This window comes from Saccoglossus kowalevskii, chromosome 5 (genome assembly GCF_978046115.1).
Source record: "Saccoglossus kowalevskii chromosome 5, keSacKowa6.1, whole genome shotgun sequence".
Classification (NCBI taxonomy): domain Eukaryota; kingdom Metazoa; phylum Hemichordata; class Enteropneusta; family Harrimaniidae; genus Saccoglossus; species Saccoglossus kowalevskii.
In genome coordinates this window covers 941,520-964,914 of record NC_140645.1, presented here as the reverse complement: position 1 = coordinate 964,914, position 23,395 = coordinate 941,520, and the positions used below count along the sequence as shown (strand labels likewise).

The 23,395-nt window shown below is 37.3% G+C and overlaps 1 protein-coding gene across 3 annotated transcripts in view; it reads left to right on the top strand.

Annotated features, from left to right (window-relative positions):
* Positions 1 to 23,395, top strand: part of LOC102805844 (glycerol kinase-like) — a 119,066-nt gene that overhangs the window by 7,715 nt on the left and 87,956 nt on the right. For all 3 annotated transcript variants that reach the window (XM_085499032.1, XM_085499030.1, XM_085499031.1), the window contains exons 2-3: positions 85 to 158; positions 21,398 to 21,582. In XM_085499032.1, coding sequence (XP_085355158.1) covers positions 85 to 158; positions 21,398 to 21,582 — 259 coding nt within the window. The remainder of the gene's footprint in view (positions 1 to 84; positions 159 to 21,397; positions 21,583 to 23,395) is intronic.

The following is a 23,395-nucleotide window of genomic DNA, read 5'->3' as shown; positions in this document are numbered from 1 at the left end:
GTGAAGTTTATAATACTGTATTTCAACCAAGTAAAGATATGACATTTTATGAAATACTAATTTTATTCTGATTGATAATTTTAGGTTTTTGATGCTAAAACGGCTGAACTCATTAGCTTCCAACAAGTTGAAGTAACTCAGATTTTTCCCAAGGAAGGGTAAGTAAATATTGTTAACCGCGTTTCGCAGTATAGCGATTAACTATTGTCTGTTCGAGATGGCAAACAGACGGGTATGGTATGTGGGGTCATGTGACAAGGGGTATTTAAGTGGAGGACAGAAGGTTGAATGTCAATCTAGGCCAGTCTCGCTACAGTGCAGTTTTCAACTTGTTGTTTTGTAAGTGTGTTGTATAATGCAGGGCGACACCCGCCACCTTCCCCTGGGCACGATCGACAGTGGGACGGGTACAGGTTTCCAGGTATTTTTTCCTCAAAGGGTTTTTTATTCCTGGTTTTTCCTGGGCGGTCGGCGTGTCAGTAACGGGGATTACTATTTTGTCGATGTTTTTTGTCAGTTATTTTAAATGTTTCTTTAACCGAGTACAGTAATGTTGATGCCATTTTTCGAGCATCAATAGTCGATCTTTTTTGCAGTTCATGTAAGTTATTTTTTCTCTCATTTAGTTTATTTCAATTTGAACACTACATGCAATGTAATGGCAGCCGTTTTTAGTCGGCTTTATTAGTATGTTTTGTTAAATAAATATGGCCGAACCTGGCATGAACCGTACCTTATGTAAGTGTGTGTTGTACATTGTCGGATGTGACAAGTCTAGTAAAGACATGTTATTTTTTAATGTGTTGGAATGAGTGATGTCATTGACTGTATTGGTATGAGTGATGTCATTGACTGTATTGGTATGAGTGATGTCATTGACTGTATTGGTATGAGTGATGTCATTGACTGTATTGGTATGAGTGATGTCGTGATGTCATTGACTGTATTGGTATGAGTGATGTCATTGGCTGTATTGGTATGAGTGATGTCATTGGCTGTATTGGTATGAGTGATGTCATTGGCTGTATTGGTATGAGTGATGTCATTGGCTGTATTGGTATGAGTGATGTCATTGGCTGTATCAATATGAGTGATGTCATTGGCTTTATTGGTATGAGTGATGTCATTGGCTGTATCAATATGAGTGATGTCATTGGCTGTATTGGTATGAGTGATGTCATTGGCTGTATCAATATGAGTGATGTCATTGGCTGTATCAATATGAGTGGTGTCATTGGCTTTATTGGTATGAGTGATGTCATTGACTGTATTGGTATGAGTGATGTCATTGACTGTATTGGTATGAGTAATGTCATTGACTGTATTGGTATGAGTGATGTCATTGACTGTATTGGTATGAGTGATGTCATTGGCTGTATCGATATGAGTGATGTCATTGACTGTATTGGTATGAGTGATGTCATTGGCTGTATCAATATGAGTGATGTCATTGACTGTATTGGTATGAGTGATGTCATTGACTGTATTGGTATGAGTGATGTCATTGACTGTATTGGTATGAGTGATGTCGTGATGTCATTGACTGTATTGGTATGAGTGATGTCATTGGCTGTATTGGTATGAGTGATGTCATTGGCTGTATTGGTATGAGTGATGTCATTGGCTGTATTGGTATGAGTGATGTCATTGGCTGTATTGGTATGAGTGATGTCATTGGCTGTATCAATATGAGTGATGTCATTGGCTTTATTGGTATGAGTGATGTCATTGGCTGTATCAATATGAGTGATGTCATTGGCTGTATTGGTATGAGTGATGTCATTGGCTGTATCAATATGAGTGATGTCATTGGCTGTATCAATATGAGTGGTGTCATTGGCTTTATTGGTATGAGTGATGTCATTGACTGTATTGGTATGAGTGATGTCATTGACTGTATTGGTATGAGTAATGTCATTGACTGTATTGGTATGAGTGATGTCATTGACTGTATTGGTATGAGTGATGTCATTGGCTGTATCGATATGAGTGATGTCATTGACTGTATTGGTATGAGTGATGTCATTGGCTGTATCAATATGAGTGATGTCATTGACTGTATTGGTATGAGTGATGTCATTGGCTGTATTGGTATGAGTGATGTCATTGGCTTTATTGGTATGAGTGATGTCATTGGCTGTATCAATATGAGTGATGTCATTGGCTTTATTGGTATGAGTTATGTCATTGGCTGTATCAATATGAGTGATGTCATTGGCTGTATTGGTATGAGTGATGCCATTGGCTGTATCAATATGAGTGATGTCATTGGCTGTATCAGTATGAGTGATGTCATTGGCTGTATCAATATGAGTGATGTCATTGACTGTATTAATATGAGTGATGTCATTGGTTTTATTGGTATGAGTGGTGTCATTGGCTGTATCAATATGAGTGATGTCATTGGCTGTATCGATATGAGTGATGTCATTGACTGTATTGGTATGAGTGATGTCATTGGCTGTATTGGTATGAGTGATGTCATTGACTGTATCAATATGAGTGATGTCATTGACTGTATTGGTATGAGTGATGTCATTGGCTGTATTGGTATGAGTGATGTCATTGACTATATCGGTATGAGTGATGCCATTGACTATTGGTATAAGAGATGTCATTGACTGTATTGGTATGAGTGATGTCATTGGCTTTATTGGTATGAGTGATGTCATTGGCTGTATCAATATGAGTGATGTCATTGGCTGTATTGGTATGAGTGATGCCATTGGCTGTATCAGTATGAGTGATGTCATTGGCTGTATCAATATGAGTGATGTCATTGACTGTATCAATATGAGTGATGTCATTGGTTTTATTGGTATGAGTGGTGTCATTGGCTGTATCAATATGAGTGATGTCATTGGCTGTATCAATATAAGTGATGTCATTGGCTGTATCAACATGAGTGATGTCATTGGCTTTATTGGTATGAGTGATGTCATTGACTGTATTGGTATGAGTAATGTCATTGACTGTATTGGTATGAGTGATGTCATTGACTGTATTGGTATGAGTGATGTCATTGGCTGTATCGATATGAGTGATGTCATTGACTGTATTGGTATGAGTGATGTCATTGGCTGTATTGGTATGAGTGATGTCATTGACTGTATCAATATGAGTGATGTCATTGACTGTATTGGTATGAGTGATGTCATTGGCTGTATTGGTATGAGTGATGTCATTGGCTTTATTGGTATGAGTGATGTCATTGGCTGTATCAATATGAGTGATGTCATTGGCTTTATTGGTATGAGTTATGTCATTGGCTGTATCAATATGAGTGATGTCATTGGCTGTATTGGTATGAGTGATGCCATTGGCTGTATCAATATGAGTGATGTCATTGGCTGTATCAGTATGAGTGATGTCATTGGCTGTATCAATATGAGTGATGTCATTGACTGTATCAATATGAGTGATGTCATTGGTTTTATTGGTATGAGTGGTGTCATTGGCTGTATCAATATGAGTGATGTCATTGGCTGTATCAATATAAGTGATGTCATTGGCTGTATCAATATGAGTGATGTCATTGGCTTTATTGGTATGAGTGATGTCATTGACTGTATTGGTATGAGTAATGTCATTGACTGTATTGGTATGAGTGATGTCATTGACTGTATTGGTATGAGTGATGTCATTGGCTGTATCAATATGAGTGATGTCATCGACTGTATTGGTATGAGTGATGTCATTGGCTGTATTGGTATGAGTGATGTCATTGACTGTATCAATATGAGTGATGTCATTGACTGTATTGGTATGAGTGATGTCATTGGCTGTATTGGGATGAGTGATGTCATTGGCTGTATCAGTATGAGTGATGTCATTGGCTGTATCAATATGAGTGATGTCATTGGCTTTATTGGTATGAGTGATGTCATTGACTGTATTGGTATGAGTAATGTCATTGACTGTATTGGTATGAGTGATGTCATTGACTGTATTGGTATGAGTGATGTCATTGTCTGTATCAATATGAGTGATGTCATCGACTGTATTGGTATGAGTGATGTCATTGGCTGTATTGGTATGAGTGATGTCATTGACTGTATCAATATGAGTGATGTCATTGGCTGTATCAGTATGAGTGATGTCATTGGCTGTATCAATATGAGTGATGTCATTGACTGTATCAATATGAGTGATGTCATTGGCTGTATTGGTATGAGTGATGTCATTGGCTGTATTGGGATGAGTGATGTCATTGGCTGTATCAGTATGAGTGATGTCATTGGCTGTATCAATATGAGTGATGTCATTGGCTGTATTGGTATGAGTGATGTCATTGGCTGTATTGGTATGAGTGATGTCATTGACTATTGGTATGAGTGATGTCATTGTCTGTATCAATATGAGTGATGTCATTGGCTGTATTGGTATGAGTGATGTCATTGACTGTATTGGTATGAGTGATGTCATTGGCTGTATTGGTATGAGTGATGTCATTGGCTGTATCAGTATGAGTGATGTCATTGGCTGTATCAATATGAGTGATGTCATTGGCTGTATTGGTATGAGTGATGTCATTGGCTGTATTGGTATGAGTGATGTCATTGACTGTATTGGTATGAGTGATGTCATTGGCTGTATCAATATGAGTGATGTCATTGGCTGTATCAATATAAGTGATGTCATTGGCTGTATCAATATGAGTGATGTCATTGGCTTTATTGGTATGAGTGATGTCATTGACTGTATTGGTATGAGTGATGTCATTGGCTGTATTGGTATGAGTGATGTCATTGACTGTATTGGTATGAGTGATGTCATTGATTGTATTGGTATGAATGATGTCATTGGCTGTATTGGTATGAGTGATGTAATTGACTGTATTGGTATGAGTGATGTCATTGACTATTGGTATAAGTGATGTCATTGACTATATCGGTATGAGTGATGCCATTGACTATATCGGTATGAGTGATGCCATTGACTATTGGTATAATAGATGTCATTGACTGTATTGGTATGAGTGATGTCATTGGCTGTATTGGTATGAGTGATGCCATTGGCTGTATTGGTATGAGTGATGTCATTGACTATTGGTATGAGTGATGTCATTGAATGTATTGGTATGAGTGATGTCATTGATTGTATTGCTATGAATGATGTCATTGGCTGTATTGGTATGAGTGATGTCATTGACTATTGGTATAAGTGATGTCATTGACTATCGGTATGAGTGATGCCATTGACTATTGGTATAATAGATGTCATTGGCTGTATTGGTATGAGTGATGTCATTGGCTGTATTGGTATGAGTGATGTCATTGGCTTTATTGGTATGAGTGATGTCATTGGCTGTATCAATATGAGTGATGTCATTGGCTGTATCAATATAAGTGATGTCATTGGCTGTATCAATATGAGTGATGTCATTGGCTTTATTGGTATGAGTGATGTCATTGACTGTATTGGTATGAGTAATGTCATTGACTGTATTGGTATGAGTGATGTCATTGACTGTATTGGTATGAGTGATGTCATTGGCTGTATCGATATGAGTGATGTCATTGACTGTATTGGTATGAGTGATGTCATTGGCTGTATTGGTATGAGTGATGTCATTGACTGTATCAATATGAGTGATGTCATTGACTGTATTGGTATGAGTGATGTCATTGGCTGTATTGGTATGAGTGATGTCATTGGCTTTATTGGTATGAGTGATGTCATTGGCTGTATCAATATGAGTGATGTCATTGGCTTTATTGGTATGAGTTATGTCATTGGCTGTATCAATATGAGTGATGTCATTGGCTGTATTGGTATGAGTGATGCCATTGGCTGTATCAATATGAGTGATGTCATTGGCTGTATCAGTATGAGTGATGTCATTGGCTGTATCAATATGAGTGATGTCATTGACTGTATTAATATGAGTGATGTCATTGGTTTTATTGGTATGAGTGGTGTCATTGGCTGTATCAATATGAGTGATGTCATTGGCTGTATCAATATAAGTGATGTCATTGGCTGTATCAATATGAGTGATGTCATTGGCTTTATTGGTATGAGTGATGTCATTGACTGTATTGGTATGAGTAATGTCATTGACTGTATTGGTATGAGTGATGTCATTAACTGTATTGGTATGAGTGATGTCATTGGCTGTATCAATATGAGTGATGTCATCGACTGTATTGGTATGAGTGATGTCATTGGCTGTATTGGTATGAGTGATGTCATTGACTGTATCAATATGAGTGATGTCATTGACTGTATTGGTATGAGTGATGTCATTGGCTGTATTGGGATGAGTGATGTCATTGGCTGTATCAGTATGAGTGATGTCATTGGCTGTATCAATATGAGTGATGTCATTGGCTTTATTGGTATGAGTGATGTCATTGACTGTATTGGTATGAGTAATGTCATTGACTGTATTGGTATGAGTGATGTCATTGACTGTATTGGTATGAGTGATGTCATTGGCTGTATCAATATGAGTGATGTCATCGACTGTATTGGTATGAGTGATGTCATTGGCTGTATTGGTATGAGTGATGTCATTGACTGTATCAATATGAGTGATGTCATTGACTGTATTGGTATGAGTGATGTCATTGGCTGTATTGGGATGAGTGATGTCATTGGCTGTATCAGTATGAGTGATGTCATTGGCTGTATCAATATGAGTGATGTCATTGGCTGTATTGGTATGAGTGATGTCATTGGCTGTATTGGTATGAGTGATGTCATTGACTGTATTGGTATGAGTGATGTCATTGTCTGTATCAATATGAGTGATGTCATTGGCTGTATTGGTATGAGTGATGTCATTGACTGTATTGGTATGAGTGATGTCATTGGCTGTATTGGTATGAGTGATGTCATTGGCTGTATCAGTATGAGTGATGTCATTGGCTGTATCAATATGAGTGATGTCATTGGCTGTATTGGTATGAGTGATGTCATTGGCTGTATTGGTATGAGTGATGTCATTGACTGTATTGGTATGAGTGATGTCATTGGCTGTATCAATATGAGTGATGTCATTGGCTGTATCAATATAAGTGATGTCATTGGCTGTATCAATATGAGTGATGTCATTGGCTTTATTGGTATGAGTGATGTCATTGACTGTATTGGTATGAGTGATGTCATTGGCTGTATTGGTATGAGTGATGTCATTGACTGTATTGGTATGAGTGATGTCATTGATTGTATTGGTATGAATGATGTCATTGGCTGTATTGGTATGAGTGATGTAATTGACTGTATTGGTATGAGTGATGTCATTGACTATTGGTATAAGTGATGTCATTGACTATATCGGTATGAGTGATGCCATTGACTATATCGGTATGAGTGATGCCATTGACTATTGGTATAATAGATGTCATTGACTGTATTGGTATGAGTGATGTCATTGGCTGTATTGGTATGAGTGATGCCATTGGCTGTATTGGTATGAGTGATGTCATTGACTATTGGTATGAGTGATGTCATTGAATGTATTGGTATGAGTGATGTCATTGATTGTATTGCTATGAATGATGTCATTGGCTGTATTGGTATGAGTGATGTCATTGACTATTGGTATAAGTGATGTCATTGACTATCGGTATGAGTGATGCCATTGACTATTGGTATAATAGATGTCATTGGCTGTATTGGTATGAGTGATGTCATTGGCTGTATTGGTATGAGTGATGTCATTGGCTTTATTGGTATGAGTGATGTCATTGGCTGTATCAATATGAGTGATGTCATTGGCTTTATTGGTATGAGTGATGTCATTGGCTGTATCAATATGAGTGATGTCATTGGCTGTATTGGTATGAGTGATGTCATTGACTGTATTGGTATGAGTGATGTCATTGACTGTATTGGTATGAGTGATGTCATTGACTGTATTGGTATGAGTGATGTCATTGACTATATCGGTATGAGTGATGCCATTGACTATTGGTATAAGAGATGGCATTGACTGTATTGGTATGAGTGATGTCATTGACTGTATTGGTATGAGTGATGTCATTGACTGTAGTGGTATGAGTGATGTCATTGACTATATCGGTATGAGTGATGTCATTGACTATATCGGTATGAGTGATGCCATTGACTATTGGTATAAGAGATGGCATTGACTGTATTGGTATGAGTGATGTCATTGACTGTATTGGTATGAGTGATGTCATTGGCTGTATTGGTATGAGTGATGCCATTGGCTGTATTGGTATGAGTGATGTCATTGACTATTGGTATGAGTGATGTCATTGAATGTATTGGTATGAGTGATGTCATTGATTGTATTGCTATGAATGATGTCATTGGCTGTATTGGTATGAGTGATGTCATTGACTATTGGTATAAGTGATGTCATTGACTATCGGTATGAGTGATGCCATTGACTATTGGTATAATAGATGTCATTGGCTGTATTGGTATGAGTGATGTCATTGGCTGTATTGGTATGAGTGATGTCATTGGCTTTATTGGTATGAGTGATGTCATTGGCTGTATCAATATGAGTGATGTCATTGGCTTTATTGGTATGAGTGATGTCATTGGCTGTATCAATATGAGTGATGTCATTGGCTGTATTGGTATGAGTGATGTCATTGACTGTATTGGTATGAGTGATGTCATTGACTGTATTGGTATGAGTGATGTCATTGACTGTATTGGTATGAGTGATGTCATTGACTATATCGGTATGAGTGATGCCATTGACTATTGGTATAAGAGATGGCATTGACTGTATTGGTATGAGTGATGTCATTGACTGTATTGGTATGAGTGATGTCATTGACTGTAGTGGTATGAGTGATGTCATTGACTATATCGGTATGAGTGATGTCATTGACTATATCGGTATGAGTGATGCCATTGACTATTGGTATAAGAGATGGCATTGACTGTATTGGTATGAGTGATGTCATTGACTGTATTGGTATGAGTGATGTCATTGACTGTATTGGTATGAGTGATGTCATTGACTATATCGGTATGAGTGATGTCATTGACTATATCGGTATGAGTGATGCCATTGACTATTGGTATAAGAGATGGCATTGACTGTATTGGTATGAGTGATGTCATTGGCTTTATTGGTATGAGTGATGTCATTGGCTGTATCAATATGAGTGATGTCATTGGCTGTATCAATATGAGTGATGTCATTGGCTTTATTGGTATGAGTGATGTCATTGGCTGTATCAATATGAGTGATGTCATTGGCTGTATTGGTATGAGTAATGTCATTAGCTTTATTGGTATGAGTGATGCCATTGGCTGTATCAATATGAGTGATGTCATTGGCTGTATCGGTATGAGTGATGTCATTGGCTGTATCAATATGAGTGATGTCATTGGCTGTATCAATATGAGTGATGTCATTGGCTGTATCAATATGAGTGATGTCATTGGCTTTATTGGTATGAGTGATGTCATTGACTGTATTGTATGAGTAATGTCATTGACTGTATTGGTATGAGTGATGTCATTGACTGTATTGGTATGAGTGATGTCATTGATTGTATTGGTATGAATGATGTCATTGGCTGTATTGGTATGAGTGATGTCATTGACTGTATTGGTATGAGTGATGTCATTGACTATTGGTATAAGTGATGTCATTGAGTATATCGGTATGAGTAATGCCATTGACTATTGGTATAATAGATGTCATTGACTGTATTGGTATGAGTGATGTCATTGGCTGTATTGGTATGAGTGATGCCATTGGCTGTATCAATATGAGTGATGTCATTGGCTGTATCAATATGAGTGATGTCATTGGCTTTATTGGTATGAGTGATGTCATTGGCTGTATCAATATGAGTGATTTCATTGGCTGTATTGGTATGAGTGATGTCATTAGCTTTATCGGTATGAGTGATGCCATTGGCTGTATCAATATGAGTGATGTCATTGGCTGTATCGGTATGAGTGATGTCATTGGCTGTATCAATATGAGTGATGTCATTGGCTGTATCAATATGAGTGATGTCATTGGTTTTATTGGTATGAGTGGTGTCATTGGCTGTATCAATATGAGTGATGTCATTGGCTGTATCAATATGAGTGATGTCATTGGCTGTATCAATATGAGTGATGTCATTGGCTTTATTGGTATGAGTGATGTCATTGACTGTATTGTATGAGTAATGTCATTGACTGTATTGGTATGAGTGATGTCATTGACTGTATTGGTATGAGTGATGTCATTGATTGTATTGGTATGAATGATGTCATTGGCTGTATTGGTATGAGTGATGTCATTGACTGTATTGGTATGAGTGATGTCATTGACTATTGGTATAAGTGATGTCATTGACTATATCGGTATGAGTGATGCCATTGACTATTGGTATAATAGATGTCATTGACTGTATTGGTATGAGTGATGTCATTGGCTGTATTGGTATGAGTGATGCCATTGGCTGCATTGGTATGAATGATGTCATTGACTATTGGTATGAGTGATGTCATTGAATGTATTGGTATGAGTGATGTCATTGATTGTATTGCTATGAATGATGTCATTGGCTGTATTGGTATGAGTGATGTCATTGACTGTATTGATATGTCATTGACTATTGGTATAAGTGATGTCATTGACTATCGGTATGAGTGATGCCATTGACTATTGGTATAATAGATGTCATTGGCTGTATTGGTATGAGTGATGTCATTGGCTGTATCAATATGAATGATGTCATTGGCTTTATTGGTATGAGTGATGTCATTGGCTGTATCAATATGAGTGATGTCATTGGCTGTATTGGTATGAGTGATGTCATTAGCTTTATCGGTATGAGTGATGCCATTGGCTGTATCAATATGAGTGATGTCATTGGCTGTATCGGTATGAGTGATGTCATTGGCTGTATCAATATGAGTGATGTCATTGGCTGTATCAATATGAGTGATGTCATTGGTTTTATTGGTATGAGTGGTGTCATTGGCTGTATCAATATGAGTGATATCATTGGCTGTATCAATATGAGTGATGTCATTGGCTGTATCAATATGAGTGATGTCATTGGCTTTACAGTCAATGAGTGATGTCATTGACTGTATTGTATGAGTAATGTCATTGACTGTATTGGTATGAGTGATGTCATTGACTGTATTGGTATGAGTGATGTCATTGATTGTATTGGTATGAATGATGTCATTGGCTGTATTGGTATGAGTGATGTCATTGACTATTGGTATGAGTGATGTCATTGGCTGTATCAATATGAGTGATGTCATTGGCTGTATCAATATGAGTGATGTCATTGGCTGTATCGGTATGAGTGATGTCATTGGCTGTATCAATATGAGTGATGTCATTGGCTTTATTGGTATGAGTGATGTCATTGGCTGTATCAATATGAGTGATTTCATTGGCTGTATTGGTATGAGTGATGTCATTGGCTGTATCAGTATGAGTGATGTCATTGGCTGTATCAATATGAGTGATGTCATTGGCTGTATTGGTATGAGTGATGTCATTGGCTGTATTGGTATGAGTGATGTCATTGACTGTATTGGTATGAGTGATGTCATTGGCTGTATCAATATGAGTGATGTCATTGGCTGTATCAATATAAGTGATGTCATTGGCTGTATCAATATGAGTGATGTCATTGGCTTTATTGGTATGAGTGATGTCATTGACTGTATTGGTATGAGTGATGTCATTGGCTGTATTGGTATGAGTGATGTCATTGACTGTATTGGTATGAGTGATGTCATTGATTGTATTGGTATGAATGATGTCATTGGCTGTATTGGTATGAGTGATGTAATTGACTGTATTGGTATGAGTGATGTCATTGACTATTGGTATAAGTGATGTCATTGACTATATCGGTATGAGTGATGCCATTGACTATATCGGTATGAGTGATGCCATTGACTATTGGTATAATAGATGTCATTGACTGTATTGGTATGAGTGATGTCATTGGCTGTATTGGTATGAGTGATGCCATTGGCTGTATTGGTATGAGTGATGTCATTGACTATTGGTATGAGTGATGTCATTGAATGTATTGGTATGAGTGATGTCATTGATTGTATTGCTATGAATGATGTCATTGGCTGTATTGGTATGAGTGATGTCATTGACTATTGGTATAAGTGATGTCATTGACTATCGGTATGAGTGATGCCATTGACTATTGGTATAATAGATGTCATTGGCTGTATTGGTATGAGTGATGTCATTGGCTGTATTGGTATGAGTGATGTCATTGGCTTTATTGGTATGAGTGATGTCATTGGCTGTATCAATATGAGTGATGTCATTGGCTTTATTGGTATGAGTGATGTCATTGGCTGTATCAATATGAGTGATGTCATTGGCTGTATTGGTATGAGTGATGTCATTGACTGTATTGGTATGAGTGATGTCATTGACTGTATTGGTATGAGTGATGTCATTGACTGTATTGGTATGAGTGATGTCATTGACTATATCGGTATGAGTGATGCCATTGACTATTGGTATAAGAGATGGCATTGACTGTATTGGTATGAGTGATGTCATTGACTGTATTGGTATGAGTGATGTCATTGACTGTAGTGGTATGAGTGATGTCATTGACTATATCGGTATGAGTGATGTCATTGACTATATCGGTATGAGTGATGCCATTGACTATTGGTATAAGAGATGGCATTGACTGTATTGGTATGAGTGATGTCATTGACTGTATTGGTATGAGTGATGTCATTGACTGTATTGGTATGAGTGATGTCATTGACTATATCGGTATGAGTGATGTCATTGACTATATCGGTATGAGTGATGCCATTGACTATTGGTATAAGAGATGGCATTGACTGTATTGGTATGAGTGATGTCATTGGCTTTATTGGTATGAGTGATGTCATTGGCTGTATCAATATGAGTGATGTCATTGGCTGTATCAATATGAGTGATGTCATTGGCTTTATTGGTATGAGTGATGTCATTGGCTGTATCAATATGAGTGATGTCATTGGCTGTATTGGTATGAGTAATGTCATTAGCTTTATTGGTATGAGTGATGCCATTGGCTGTATCAATATGAGTGATGTCATTGGCTGTATCGGTATGAGTGATGTCATTGGCTGTATCAATATGAGTGATGTCATTGGCTGTATCAATATGAGTGATGTCATTGGCTGTATCAATATGAGTGATGTCATTGGCTTTATTGGTATGAGTGATGTCATTGACTGTATTGTATGAGTAATGTCATTGACTGTATTGGTATGAGTGATGTCATTGACTGTATTGGTATGAGTGATGTCATTGATTGTATTGGTATGAATGATGTCATTGGCTGTATTGGTATGAGTGATGTCATTGACTGTATTGGTATGAGTGATGTCATTGACTATTGGTATAAGTGATGTCATTGAGTATATCGGTATGAGTAATGCCATTGACTATTGGTATAATAGATGTCATTGACTGTATTGGTATGAGTGATGTCATTGGCTGTATTGGTATGAGTGATGCCATTGGCTGTATCAATATGAGTGATGTCATTGGCTGTATCAATATGAGTGATGTCATTGGCTTTATTGGTATGAGTGATGTCATTGGCTGTATCAATATGAGTGATTTCATTGGCTGTATTGGTATGAGTGATGTCATTAGCTTTATCGGTATGAGTGATGCCATTGGCTGTATCAATATGAGTGATGTCATTGGCTGTATCGGTATGAGTGATGTCATTGGCTGTATCAATATGAGTGATGTCATTGGCTGTATCAATATGAGTGATGTCATTGGTTTTATTGGTATGAGTGGTGTCATTGGCTGTATCAATATGAGTGATGTCATTGGCTGTATCAATATGAGTGATGTCATTGGCTGTATCAATATGAGTGATGTCATTGGCTTTATTGGTATGAGTGATGTCATTGACTGTATTGTATGAGTAATGTCATTGACTGTATTGGTATGAGTGATGTCATTGACTGTATTGGTATGAGTGATGTCATTGATTGTATTGGTATGAATGATGTCATTGGCTGTATTGGTATGAGTGATGTCATTGACTGTATTGGTATGAGTGATGTCATTGACTATTGGTATAAGTGATGTCATTGACTATATCGGTATGAGTGATGCCATTGACTATTGGTATAATAGATGTCATTGACTGTATTGGTATGAGTGATGTCATTGGCTGTATTGGTATGAGTGATGCCATTGGCTGCATTGGTATGAATGATGTCATTGACTATTGGTATGAGTGATGTCATTGAATGTATTGGTATGAGTGATGTCATTGATTGTATTGCTATGAATGATGTCATTGGCTGTATTGGTATGAGTGATGTCATTGGCTGTATTGGTATGAGTGATGTCATTGACTGTATTGGTATGAGTGATGTCATTGACTATTGGTATAAGTGATGTCATTGACTATCGGTATGAGTGATGCCATTGACTATTGGTATAATAGATGTCATTGGCTGTATTGGTATGAGTGATGTCATTGGCTGTATCAATATGAATGATGTCATTGGCTTTATTGGTATGAGTGATGTCATTGGCTGTATCAATATGAGTGATGTCATTGGCTGTATTGGTATGAGTGATGTCATTAGCTTTATCGGTATGAGTGATGCCATTGGCTGTATCAATATGAGTGATGTCATTGGCTGTATCGGTATGAGTGATGTCATTGGCTGTATCAATATGAGTGATGTCATTGGCTGTATCAATATGAGTGATGTCATTGGTTTTATTGGTATGAGTGGTGTCATTGGCTGTATCAATATGAGTGATATCATTGGCTGTATCAATATGAGTGATGTCATTGGCTGTATCAATATGAGTGATGTCATTGGCTTTACAGTCAATGAGTGATGTCATTGACTGTATTGTATGAGTAATGTCATTGACTGTATTGGTATGAGTGATGTCATTGACTGTATTGGTATGAGTGATGTCATTGATTGTATTGGTATGAATGATGTCATTGGCTGTATTGGTATGAGTGATGTCATTGACTGTATTGGTATGAGTGATGTCATTGGCTGTATCAATATGAGTGATGTCATTGGCTGTATCAATATGAGTGATGTCATTGGCTGTATCGGTATGAGTGATGTCATTGGCTGTATCGGTATGAGTGATGTCATTGGCTGTATCAATATGAGTGATGTCATTGGCTGTATCAATATGAGTGATGTCATTGGCTTTATTGGTATGAGTGGTGTCATTGGCTGTATCAATCTGAGTGATGTCATTGGCTGTATCAATATGAGTGATGTCATTGGCTGTATCAATATGAGTGATGTCATTGGCTTTATTGGTATGAGTGATGTCATTGACTGTATTGGTATGAGTGATGTCATTGGCTGTATCAATATGAGTGATGTCATTAGCTTTATTGGTATGAGTGATGTCATTGACTGTATCAGTATGAGTGATGTCATTGGCTGTATCGGTATGAGTGATGTCATTGGCTGTATCAATATGAGTGATGTCATTGGCTGTATCAATATGAGTGATGTCATTGGCTTTATTGGTATGAGTGGTGTCATTGGCTGTATCAATCTGAGTGATGTCATTGGCTGTATCAATATGAGTGATGTCATTGGCTGTATCAATATGAGTGATGTCATTGGCTTTATTGGTATGAGTGATGTCATTGACTGTATTGGTATGAGTAATGTCATTGACTATTGGTATGAGTGATGTCATTGACTGTATTGGTATGAGTGATGTCATTGGCTGCATTGGTATGAGTGATGTCATTGACTGTATTGGTATGAGTGATGTCATTGACTGTATTTGTGTGAGTGATGTCATTGACTGTATTGGTATGAGTGATGTCATTGACTGTATTGGTATGCGTGATGTCATTGGCTGTATCGGTATGAGTGATGTCATTGGCTGTATCAATATGAGTGATGTCATTGGCTGTATCAATATGAGTGATGTCATTGGCTGTATTTGTATGAGTGATGTCATTGGCTGTATCAATATGAGTGGTGTCATTGGCTGTATTGGTATGAGTGATGTCATTGACTGTATTGGTATGAGTGATGTCATTGGCTGTATTGGTATGAGTGATGTCATTGGCTGTAATAATATGAGTGATGTCATTGGCTGTATTGGTATGAGTGATGTCATTGACTGTATTGGTATGAGTGATGTCATTGGCTGTATTGGTATGAGTGATGTCATTGGCTGTATTGGTATGAGTGATGTCATTGACTGTATTGGTATGAGTGATGTCATTGGCTGTATCAATATGAGTGATGTCATTGGCTTTATTGGTATGAGTGATGTCATTGACTGTATTGGTATGAGTAATGTCATTGACTGTATTGGTATGAGTGATGTCATTGACTGTATTGGTATGAGTGATGTCATTGACCTTATTGGTATGAGTGATGTCATTGATTGTATTGGTATGAATGATGTCATTGGCTGTATTGGTATGAGTGATGTCATTGACTGTATTGGTATGAGTGATGTCATTGACTGTATAGGTATGAGTGATGTCATTGACTATATCGGTATGAGTGATGCCATTGACTATTGGTATAAGAGATGTCATTGACTGTATTGGTATGAGTGATGTCATTGGCTGTATTGGTATGAGTGATGTCATTGGCTGTATTGGTATGAGTGATGTCATTGACTATTGGTATGAGTGATGTCATTGGCTGTAATGTTATGAGTGATTTCATTGGCTGTATTGGTATGAGTGATGTCATTGGCTGTATCGGTATGAGTGGTGTTATTGGCTGTATCAGTATGAGTGATGTCATTGGCTGTATCAATATGAGTGATGTCATTGGCTGTATCAATCTGAATGAGTGATGTCATTGGCTGTATCAATATGAGTGATGTCATTGGCTTTATTGGTATGAGTGATGTCATTGGCTGTATCAATATGAGTAATGTCATTGGCTTTATTGGTATGAGTGATGTCATTGACTGTATTTGTATGAGTAATATCATTGACTGTATTGGTATGAGTGATGTCATTGGCTGTATCAGTATGAGTGATGTCATTGGCTGTATCAATATGAGTGATGTCATTGTATTGGTATGAGTGATGTCATTGGCTGTATCAATATGAGTGATGTCATTGTATTGGTATGAGTGATGTCATTGGCTGTATCAATATGAGTAATGTCATTGGCTGTATCAATATGAGTGATGTCATTGGCTGTATCAATATGAGTGATGTCATTGGCTTTATTGGTATGAGTGATGTCATTGACTATTGGTATGAGTAATGTCATTGACTGTATTGGTATGAGTGATGTCATTGGCTGTATCAATATGAGTGATGTCATTGGCTTTATTGGTATGAGTGATGTCATTGACTGTATTGGTATGAGTAATGTCATTGGCTGTATTGGTATGAGTGATGTCATTGGCTGTGTCAGTATGAGTGATGTCATTGGCTGTATCAATATGAGTGATGTCATTGACTGTAATGGTACGAGTGATGTCATTGGCTGTATCAATATGAGTGATGTCATTGGCTGTATTGGTATGAGTGATGTCATTGGCTGTATCAATATGAGTGATGTCATTGGCCTTATCAATATGAGTGATATCATTGGCTGTATCAATATGAGTGATGTCATTGGCTTTATCAGTATGAGTGATGTCATTGGCTGTATCAATATGAGTGATGTCATTGGCTGTATTGGTATAAGTGATGTCATTAGCTTTATTGGTATGAGTGATGTCACTGGCTGTATCAGTATGAGTGATGTCATTGGCTGTATCAATATGAGTGATGTCATTGGCTGTATCAATATGAGTGATGTCATTGGCTTCATTGGTATGAGTGGTGTCATTGACTGTATTGGTATGAGTAATGTCATTGACTATTGGTATGAGTGATGTCATTGACTGTATTGGTATGAGTGATGTCATTGACTGTATTGGTATGAGTGATGTCATTGGCTGCATTGGTATGAGTGATGTCATTGACTGTATTTTTATGAGTGATGTCATTGACTGTATTGGTATGAATGATGTCATTGGCTGTATTGGTATGAGTAATGTCATTGGCTGTATTGGTATGAGTGATGTCATTGACTGTATTGGTATGAGTGATGTCATTGGCTGTATTGGTATGAGTGATTTCATTGACTGTATTGGTATGAGTGATGTCATTGGCTGTATTGGTATGAGTGATGTTATTGGCTGTATCGGTATGAGTGATGTCATTAGTTGTATTGGTATGAGTGATGTCATTGGCTGTAATAATATGAGTGATGTCATTGGCTTTATTGGTATGAGTGATGTCATTGACTGTAATGGTACAAGTGATGTCATTGGCTGTATTGGTATAAGTGATGTCATTGGCTGTATCAATATGAGTGATGTCATTGGCTTTACTGGTATGAGTAATGTCATTGACTGTATTGGTATGAGTGATGTCGTTGGCTGTATCAATATGAGTGATGTCATTGGCTGTATCAATATGAGTGATGTCATTGGCTGTATTTGTATGAGTGATGTCATTGGCTGTATCAATATGAGTGGTGTCATTGGCTGTATTGGTATGAGTGATGTCATTGACTGTATTGGTATGAGTGATGTCATTGGCTGTATTGGTATGAGTGATGTCATTGGCTGTAATAATATGAGTGATGTCATTGGCTGTATTGGTATGAGTGATGTCATTGACTGTATTGGTATGAGTGATGTCATTGGCTGTATCAATATGAGTGATGTCATTGACTGTATTGGTATGAGTGATGTCATTGGCTGTATTGGTATGAGTGATGTCATTGACTGTATCAATATGAGTGATGTCATTGACTGTATTGGTATGAGTGATGTCATTGGCTGTATTGGTATGAGTGATGTCATTGGCTGTATCAGTATGAGTGATGTCATTGGCTGTATCAATATGAGTGATGTCATTGGCTGTATTGGTATGAGTGATGTCATTGGCTGTATTGGTATGAGTGATGTCATTGACTGTATTGGTATGAGTGATGTCATTGTCTGTATCAATATGAGTGATGTCATTGACTGTATTGGTATGAGTGATGTCATTGGCTGTATTGGTATGAGTGATGTCATTGGCTGTATCAATATGAGTGATGTCATTGGCTGTATCAATATGAGTGATGTCATTGGCTGTATTGGTATGAGTGATGTTATTGGCTGTATCAATATGAGTGGTGTCATTGGCTGTATTGGTATGAGTGATGTCATTGGCTGTATCAATATGAGTGATGTCATTGGCTGTATCAATATGAGTGATGTCATTGGCTGTATTTGTATGAGTGATGTCATTGGCTGTATCAATATGAGTGGTGTCATTGGCTGTATTGGTATGAGTGATGTCATTGACTGTATTGGTATGAGTAATGTCATTGGCTGTATTGGTATGAGTGATGTCATTGGCTGTAATAATATGAGTGATGTCATTGGCTGTATTGGTATGAGTGATGTCATTGACTGTATTGGTATGAGTGATGTCATTGGCTGTATCAATATGAGTGATGTCATTGACTGTATTGGTATGAGTGATGTCATTGGCTGTATTGGTATGAGTGATGTCATTGACTGTATCAATATGAGTGATGTCATTAACTGTATTGGTATGAGTGATGTCATTGGCTGTATTGGTATGAGTGATGTCATTGGCTGTATCAGTATGAGTGATGTCATTGGCTGTATCAGTATGAGTGATGTCATTGGCTGTATCAATATGAGTGATGTCATTGGCTGTATTGTATGAGTGATGTCATTGGCTGTATTGGTATGAGTGATGTCATTGACTGTATTGGTATGAGTGATGTCATTGTCTGTATTAATATGAGTGATGTCATTGGCTGTATTGGTATGAGTGATGTCATTGACTGTATTGGTATGAGTGATGTCATTGGCTGTATTGGTATGAGTGATGTCATTGGCTGTATCAGTATGAGTGATGTCATTGGCTGTATCAATATGAGTGATGTCATTGGCTGTATTGGTATGAGTGATGTCATTGGCTGTATTGGTATGAGTGATGTCATTGACTGTATTGGTATGAGTGATGTCATTGGCTGTATCAATATGAGTGATGTCATTGGCTGTATTGGTATGAGTGAGGTCATTGGCTGTATCAATATGAGTGATGTCATTGGCTGTATTGGTATGAGTGATGTCATTGGCTGTATTGGTATGAGTTATGTCATTGGCTGTATCGGTATGAGTGATGTCATTGGCTGTATTGGTATGAGTGATGTCATTGGCTGTATTGGTATGAGTGATGTCATTGGCTGTATCAATATGAGTGATGTCATTGGCTGTATTGGTATGAGTGATGTCATTGGCTGTATTGGTATGAGTGATGTCATTGGCTGTATCAATATGAGTGATGTCATTGGCTGTATTGGTATGAGTGATGTCATTCATGTAATTCACATGATGGATAGATAGAGCAGATAATGATGTCCTTAAACAATTATTTTCAATATTGAAATCTGTAATTTTTTTCTTTATTTGATGTTGATTTTATTTATAGACAATTTTTACTCCCAGTTCAGGCGCAGCCTGAAAAGGGGAGTATAGTTTCTTATTTCCAGTTACCGTCTGTCTTGTTTCCTTTACATCTCTAACATTTTCTCAGAAATTCTGCAGCAGATATCAATGGAACTTGGCAGGTTGATGAACAAGTCTCTGTCGAATATGCACATAATTTTTATTCCAGATCTGAAAATCCTAAGTGGGTCTCTTTCATGATTTTCATCCATCCTTGATTTGAATCAGTGACAGAAATGGTCCACAATCCGGCTTTTGTTTGGTTTTATGAAATATTAATGCTGAAATCATAAAAGTGGTCAGAAATGTTGTTGTATATTATAAACTGAAATACCTGGTCACACAGTTGAAGATCAGTGAAAACGCTTTGCCGTTACTGTTCATAAATCTTGGTCAGGCACATTGTCTCATGTGGTCTAAATATAGCTTCAGTTGTCAGTGACTCGTGGATAAATGGGTCATACCATTACCAATCTCAGTGGAAACTGTAGAAGGGGGTCAGGGCTACATTTGATAGGAATTATAGTGGTGATACTTAAACAAACCCAGGTCCTGGTATTATACAAAGACCTGAATTAACAAAAAAGTCAAGTTGTTATTAAAAGTACATCAAGGTTTACTCAGATTTATGAATGCAGTTTCTGGGAAATCACTTTATGATGAGTTGTACCCATATAGAGTACATATTAATTCACCTGTTTGCAGATGTTCCATGTATTATTTTAACACAAGTATTTTATAGTTCAATGACGGGGACTGTGACATTCATGTCTTGTCTTTTTAAATGTCCTCTCTTTTATTCAGTTCTGAATACAGTATTCTATTTATATACTTGTTCAATAATAAAATATGTTCACTTATGTCATAAAATTTACAGTTATTGATATTGTAATAATAAAGTAAATAATGTTTCTCTCTTTGTAGATGGGTTGAAGAAGACCCTCAGGAAATCTTATCATCTGTCTATGACGTGATGCAGAAAACCATTCAGAATTTGAATGATTTGGACATTGATGCCAGCAATATCAAAGCTATTGGTATAACTAATCAAAGAGAAACCACTGTAGTCTGGGATAAAACAACTGGAAAACCCTTATTCAATGCATTAGGTGTGTATTACAAATCAACATAGCTTTCAATATTTTGATTATTATTATGTTCGTCCCCGTTCAGACGCAGTCCGAAAATGGGGACTTATGGTGTTTGACCTCTGTGCGTCTATGTGACCGTGTGTGTTTCTTTGACATACCTGGACTGATTACATTCAAACTTCACACATACATCATACATAATATTATACATATGCACATCAATTTGTTTGAATATCAGATTCGAAATGGCCGAATGGTGGCCATTTTTGTGCTGAAAGATCTATTTATGGTTGGATGATGGGTGGATTATGTTCAAACTTGGTACATACATAAGACATTATGGGTCCTTGACACACGTCATTTTACTTTTCAAATCTGATTCAAAATGTTGTTCTAGAGCTGTATCTCTGACATAATTTGACTGATTATGTTAAAAGTTTATGAATTCATTCTACATCATGTTATAGATATACAGATGTATTAAAAATGGATGACTAGTGGCTATTTTGTTTTAATTAATGCTGTTCCACTGCAATATCTCTCAATATCGAAAAGTACTCATTTGATGATCAGATACAAGTAGACTGAATGTCAATCATTTCAGTGTTAAAAAATCACCATAATCAAGCATCAGCCTCTGTCCATATCTCTGACATGTTGATGTTCCAACTATATTACTATAAGCAAAATTATATATCTTAAGTTTGATAACTAACGGGGACTGTGCCATAGTTGGCTTGTTTAGCCACATATATATTAACTGTGTTTATTGTCAGCATCTTTTATTCTATGTTTTTGTCATATTACCTCAAACCCTGCAAATGGAAGTGTGCATGGAATCATGGGAAAAAACGGTGTGCATTGGCATGTGATATGTCATAAAGGTGATTGACAGGTCATACTTGTTTACCACTTTGGAAGGACAGTGGAATCTACAAAGTGTGCTTGAGATTTGCATAACAAAGGATGTTTATAACTTTGGAAGGACAATTGGAATCTACCAGGTGTGCTGTTATTTGAATAACAAAGGATGTTTATGATCTATGTGAGACAGCTGCTAGCAGAAACACATTCTGATTGGCTCATGTGGAAACCCAGATGGTGTCCCTGAATCTGGGCCATTCAGGCCTATAAATAGGCTACACTGAGGACAGTTGGGGTCCATCATTTCAACTTAATGCCCTGGGTGTTTCAGCTGCGATATTGTAAGACAATTGATACAGGCTTCAATCATCATTCTGTGAGACTTGTATATGAACTGCTCTTCGATCTCCTGCTTTCAGCAGTGCCAACCAGAATACCAGCATTCCTCTGCAAGCAAGACTCGGCAGAGCTCCAGAAGGAGTACTTACACTTTATGCAATTTTTTTTTTTAAATTATGCTAATTTATTCATGACGTAGCAGTTTCTGTGCTCATGAATATTCATTAATTTGTGGGTCAATACATTTTAAAAGGGGCGATATATTATTTTTGGGGGAAGAGTTAGAAAGGGGGATTAGCAATCCTTAGGGGGTCAATACAAAAGAAGGGACCCATTTGGAGAGCAGCCATGCTCCTCGTGTCTGTTGTTGCACGTGACCTACAGCTGTCAACTGTGTTCGTTCTTCGACGACTTCGACTGGCTTCCATGTGGGGTAGTATTCTTGTGTTCTGTTTTCCTGACTTGAGTTTTTGAATCCGCTGTTTATGATTTGTTTATGATTATGATAACGTCTTTCGTGTCTTTTGTAGGAGTGTCCAATCCGTGATTCGAACTTGCAATCTTTGAGTTCCCAGCCCACTGTCTTGTCCGCTGTACCACGAGTGTCTTCACACAGGAGTTAGGATTT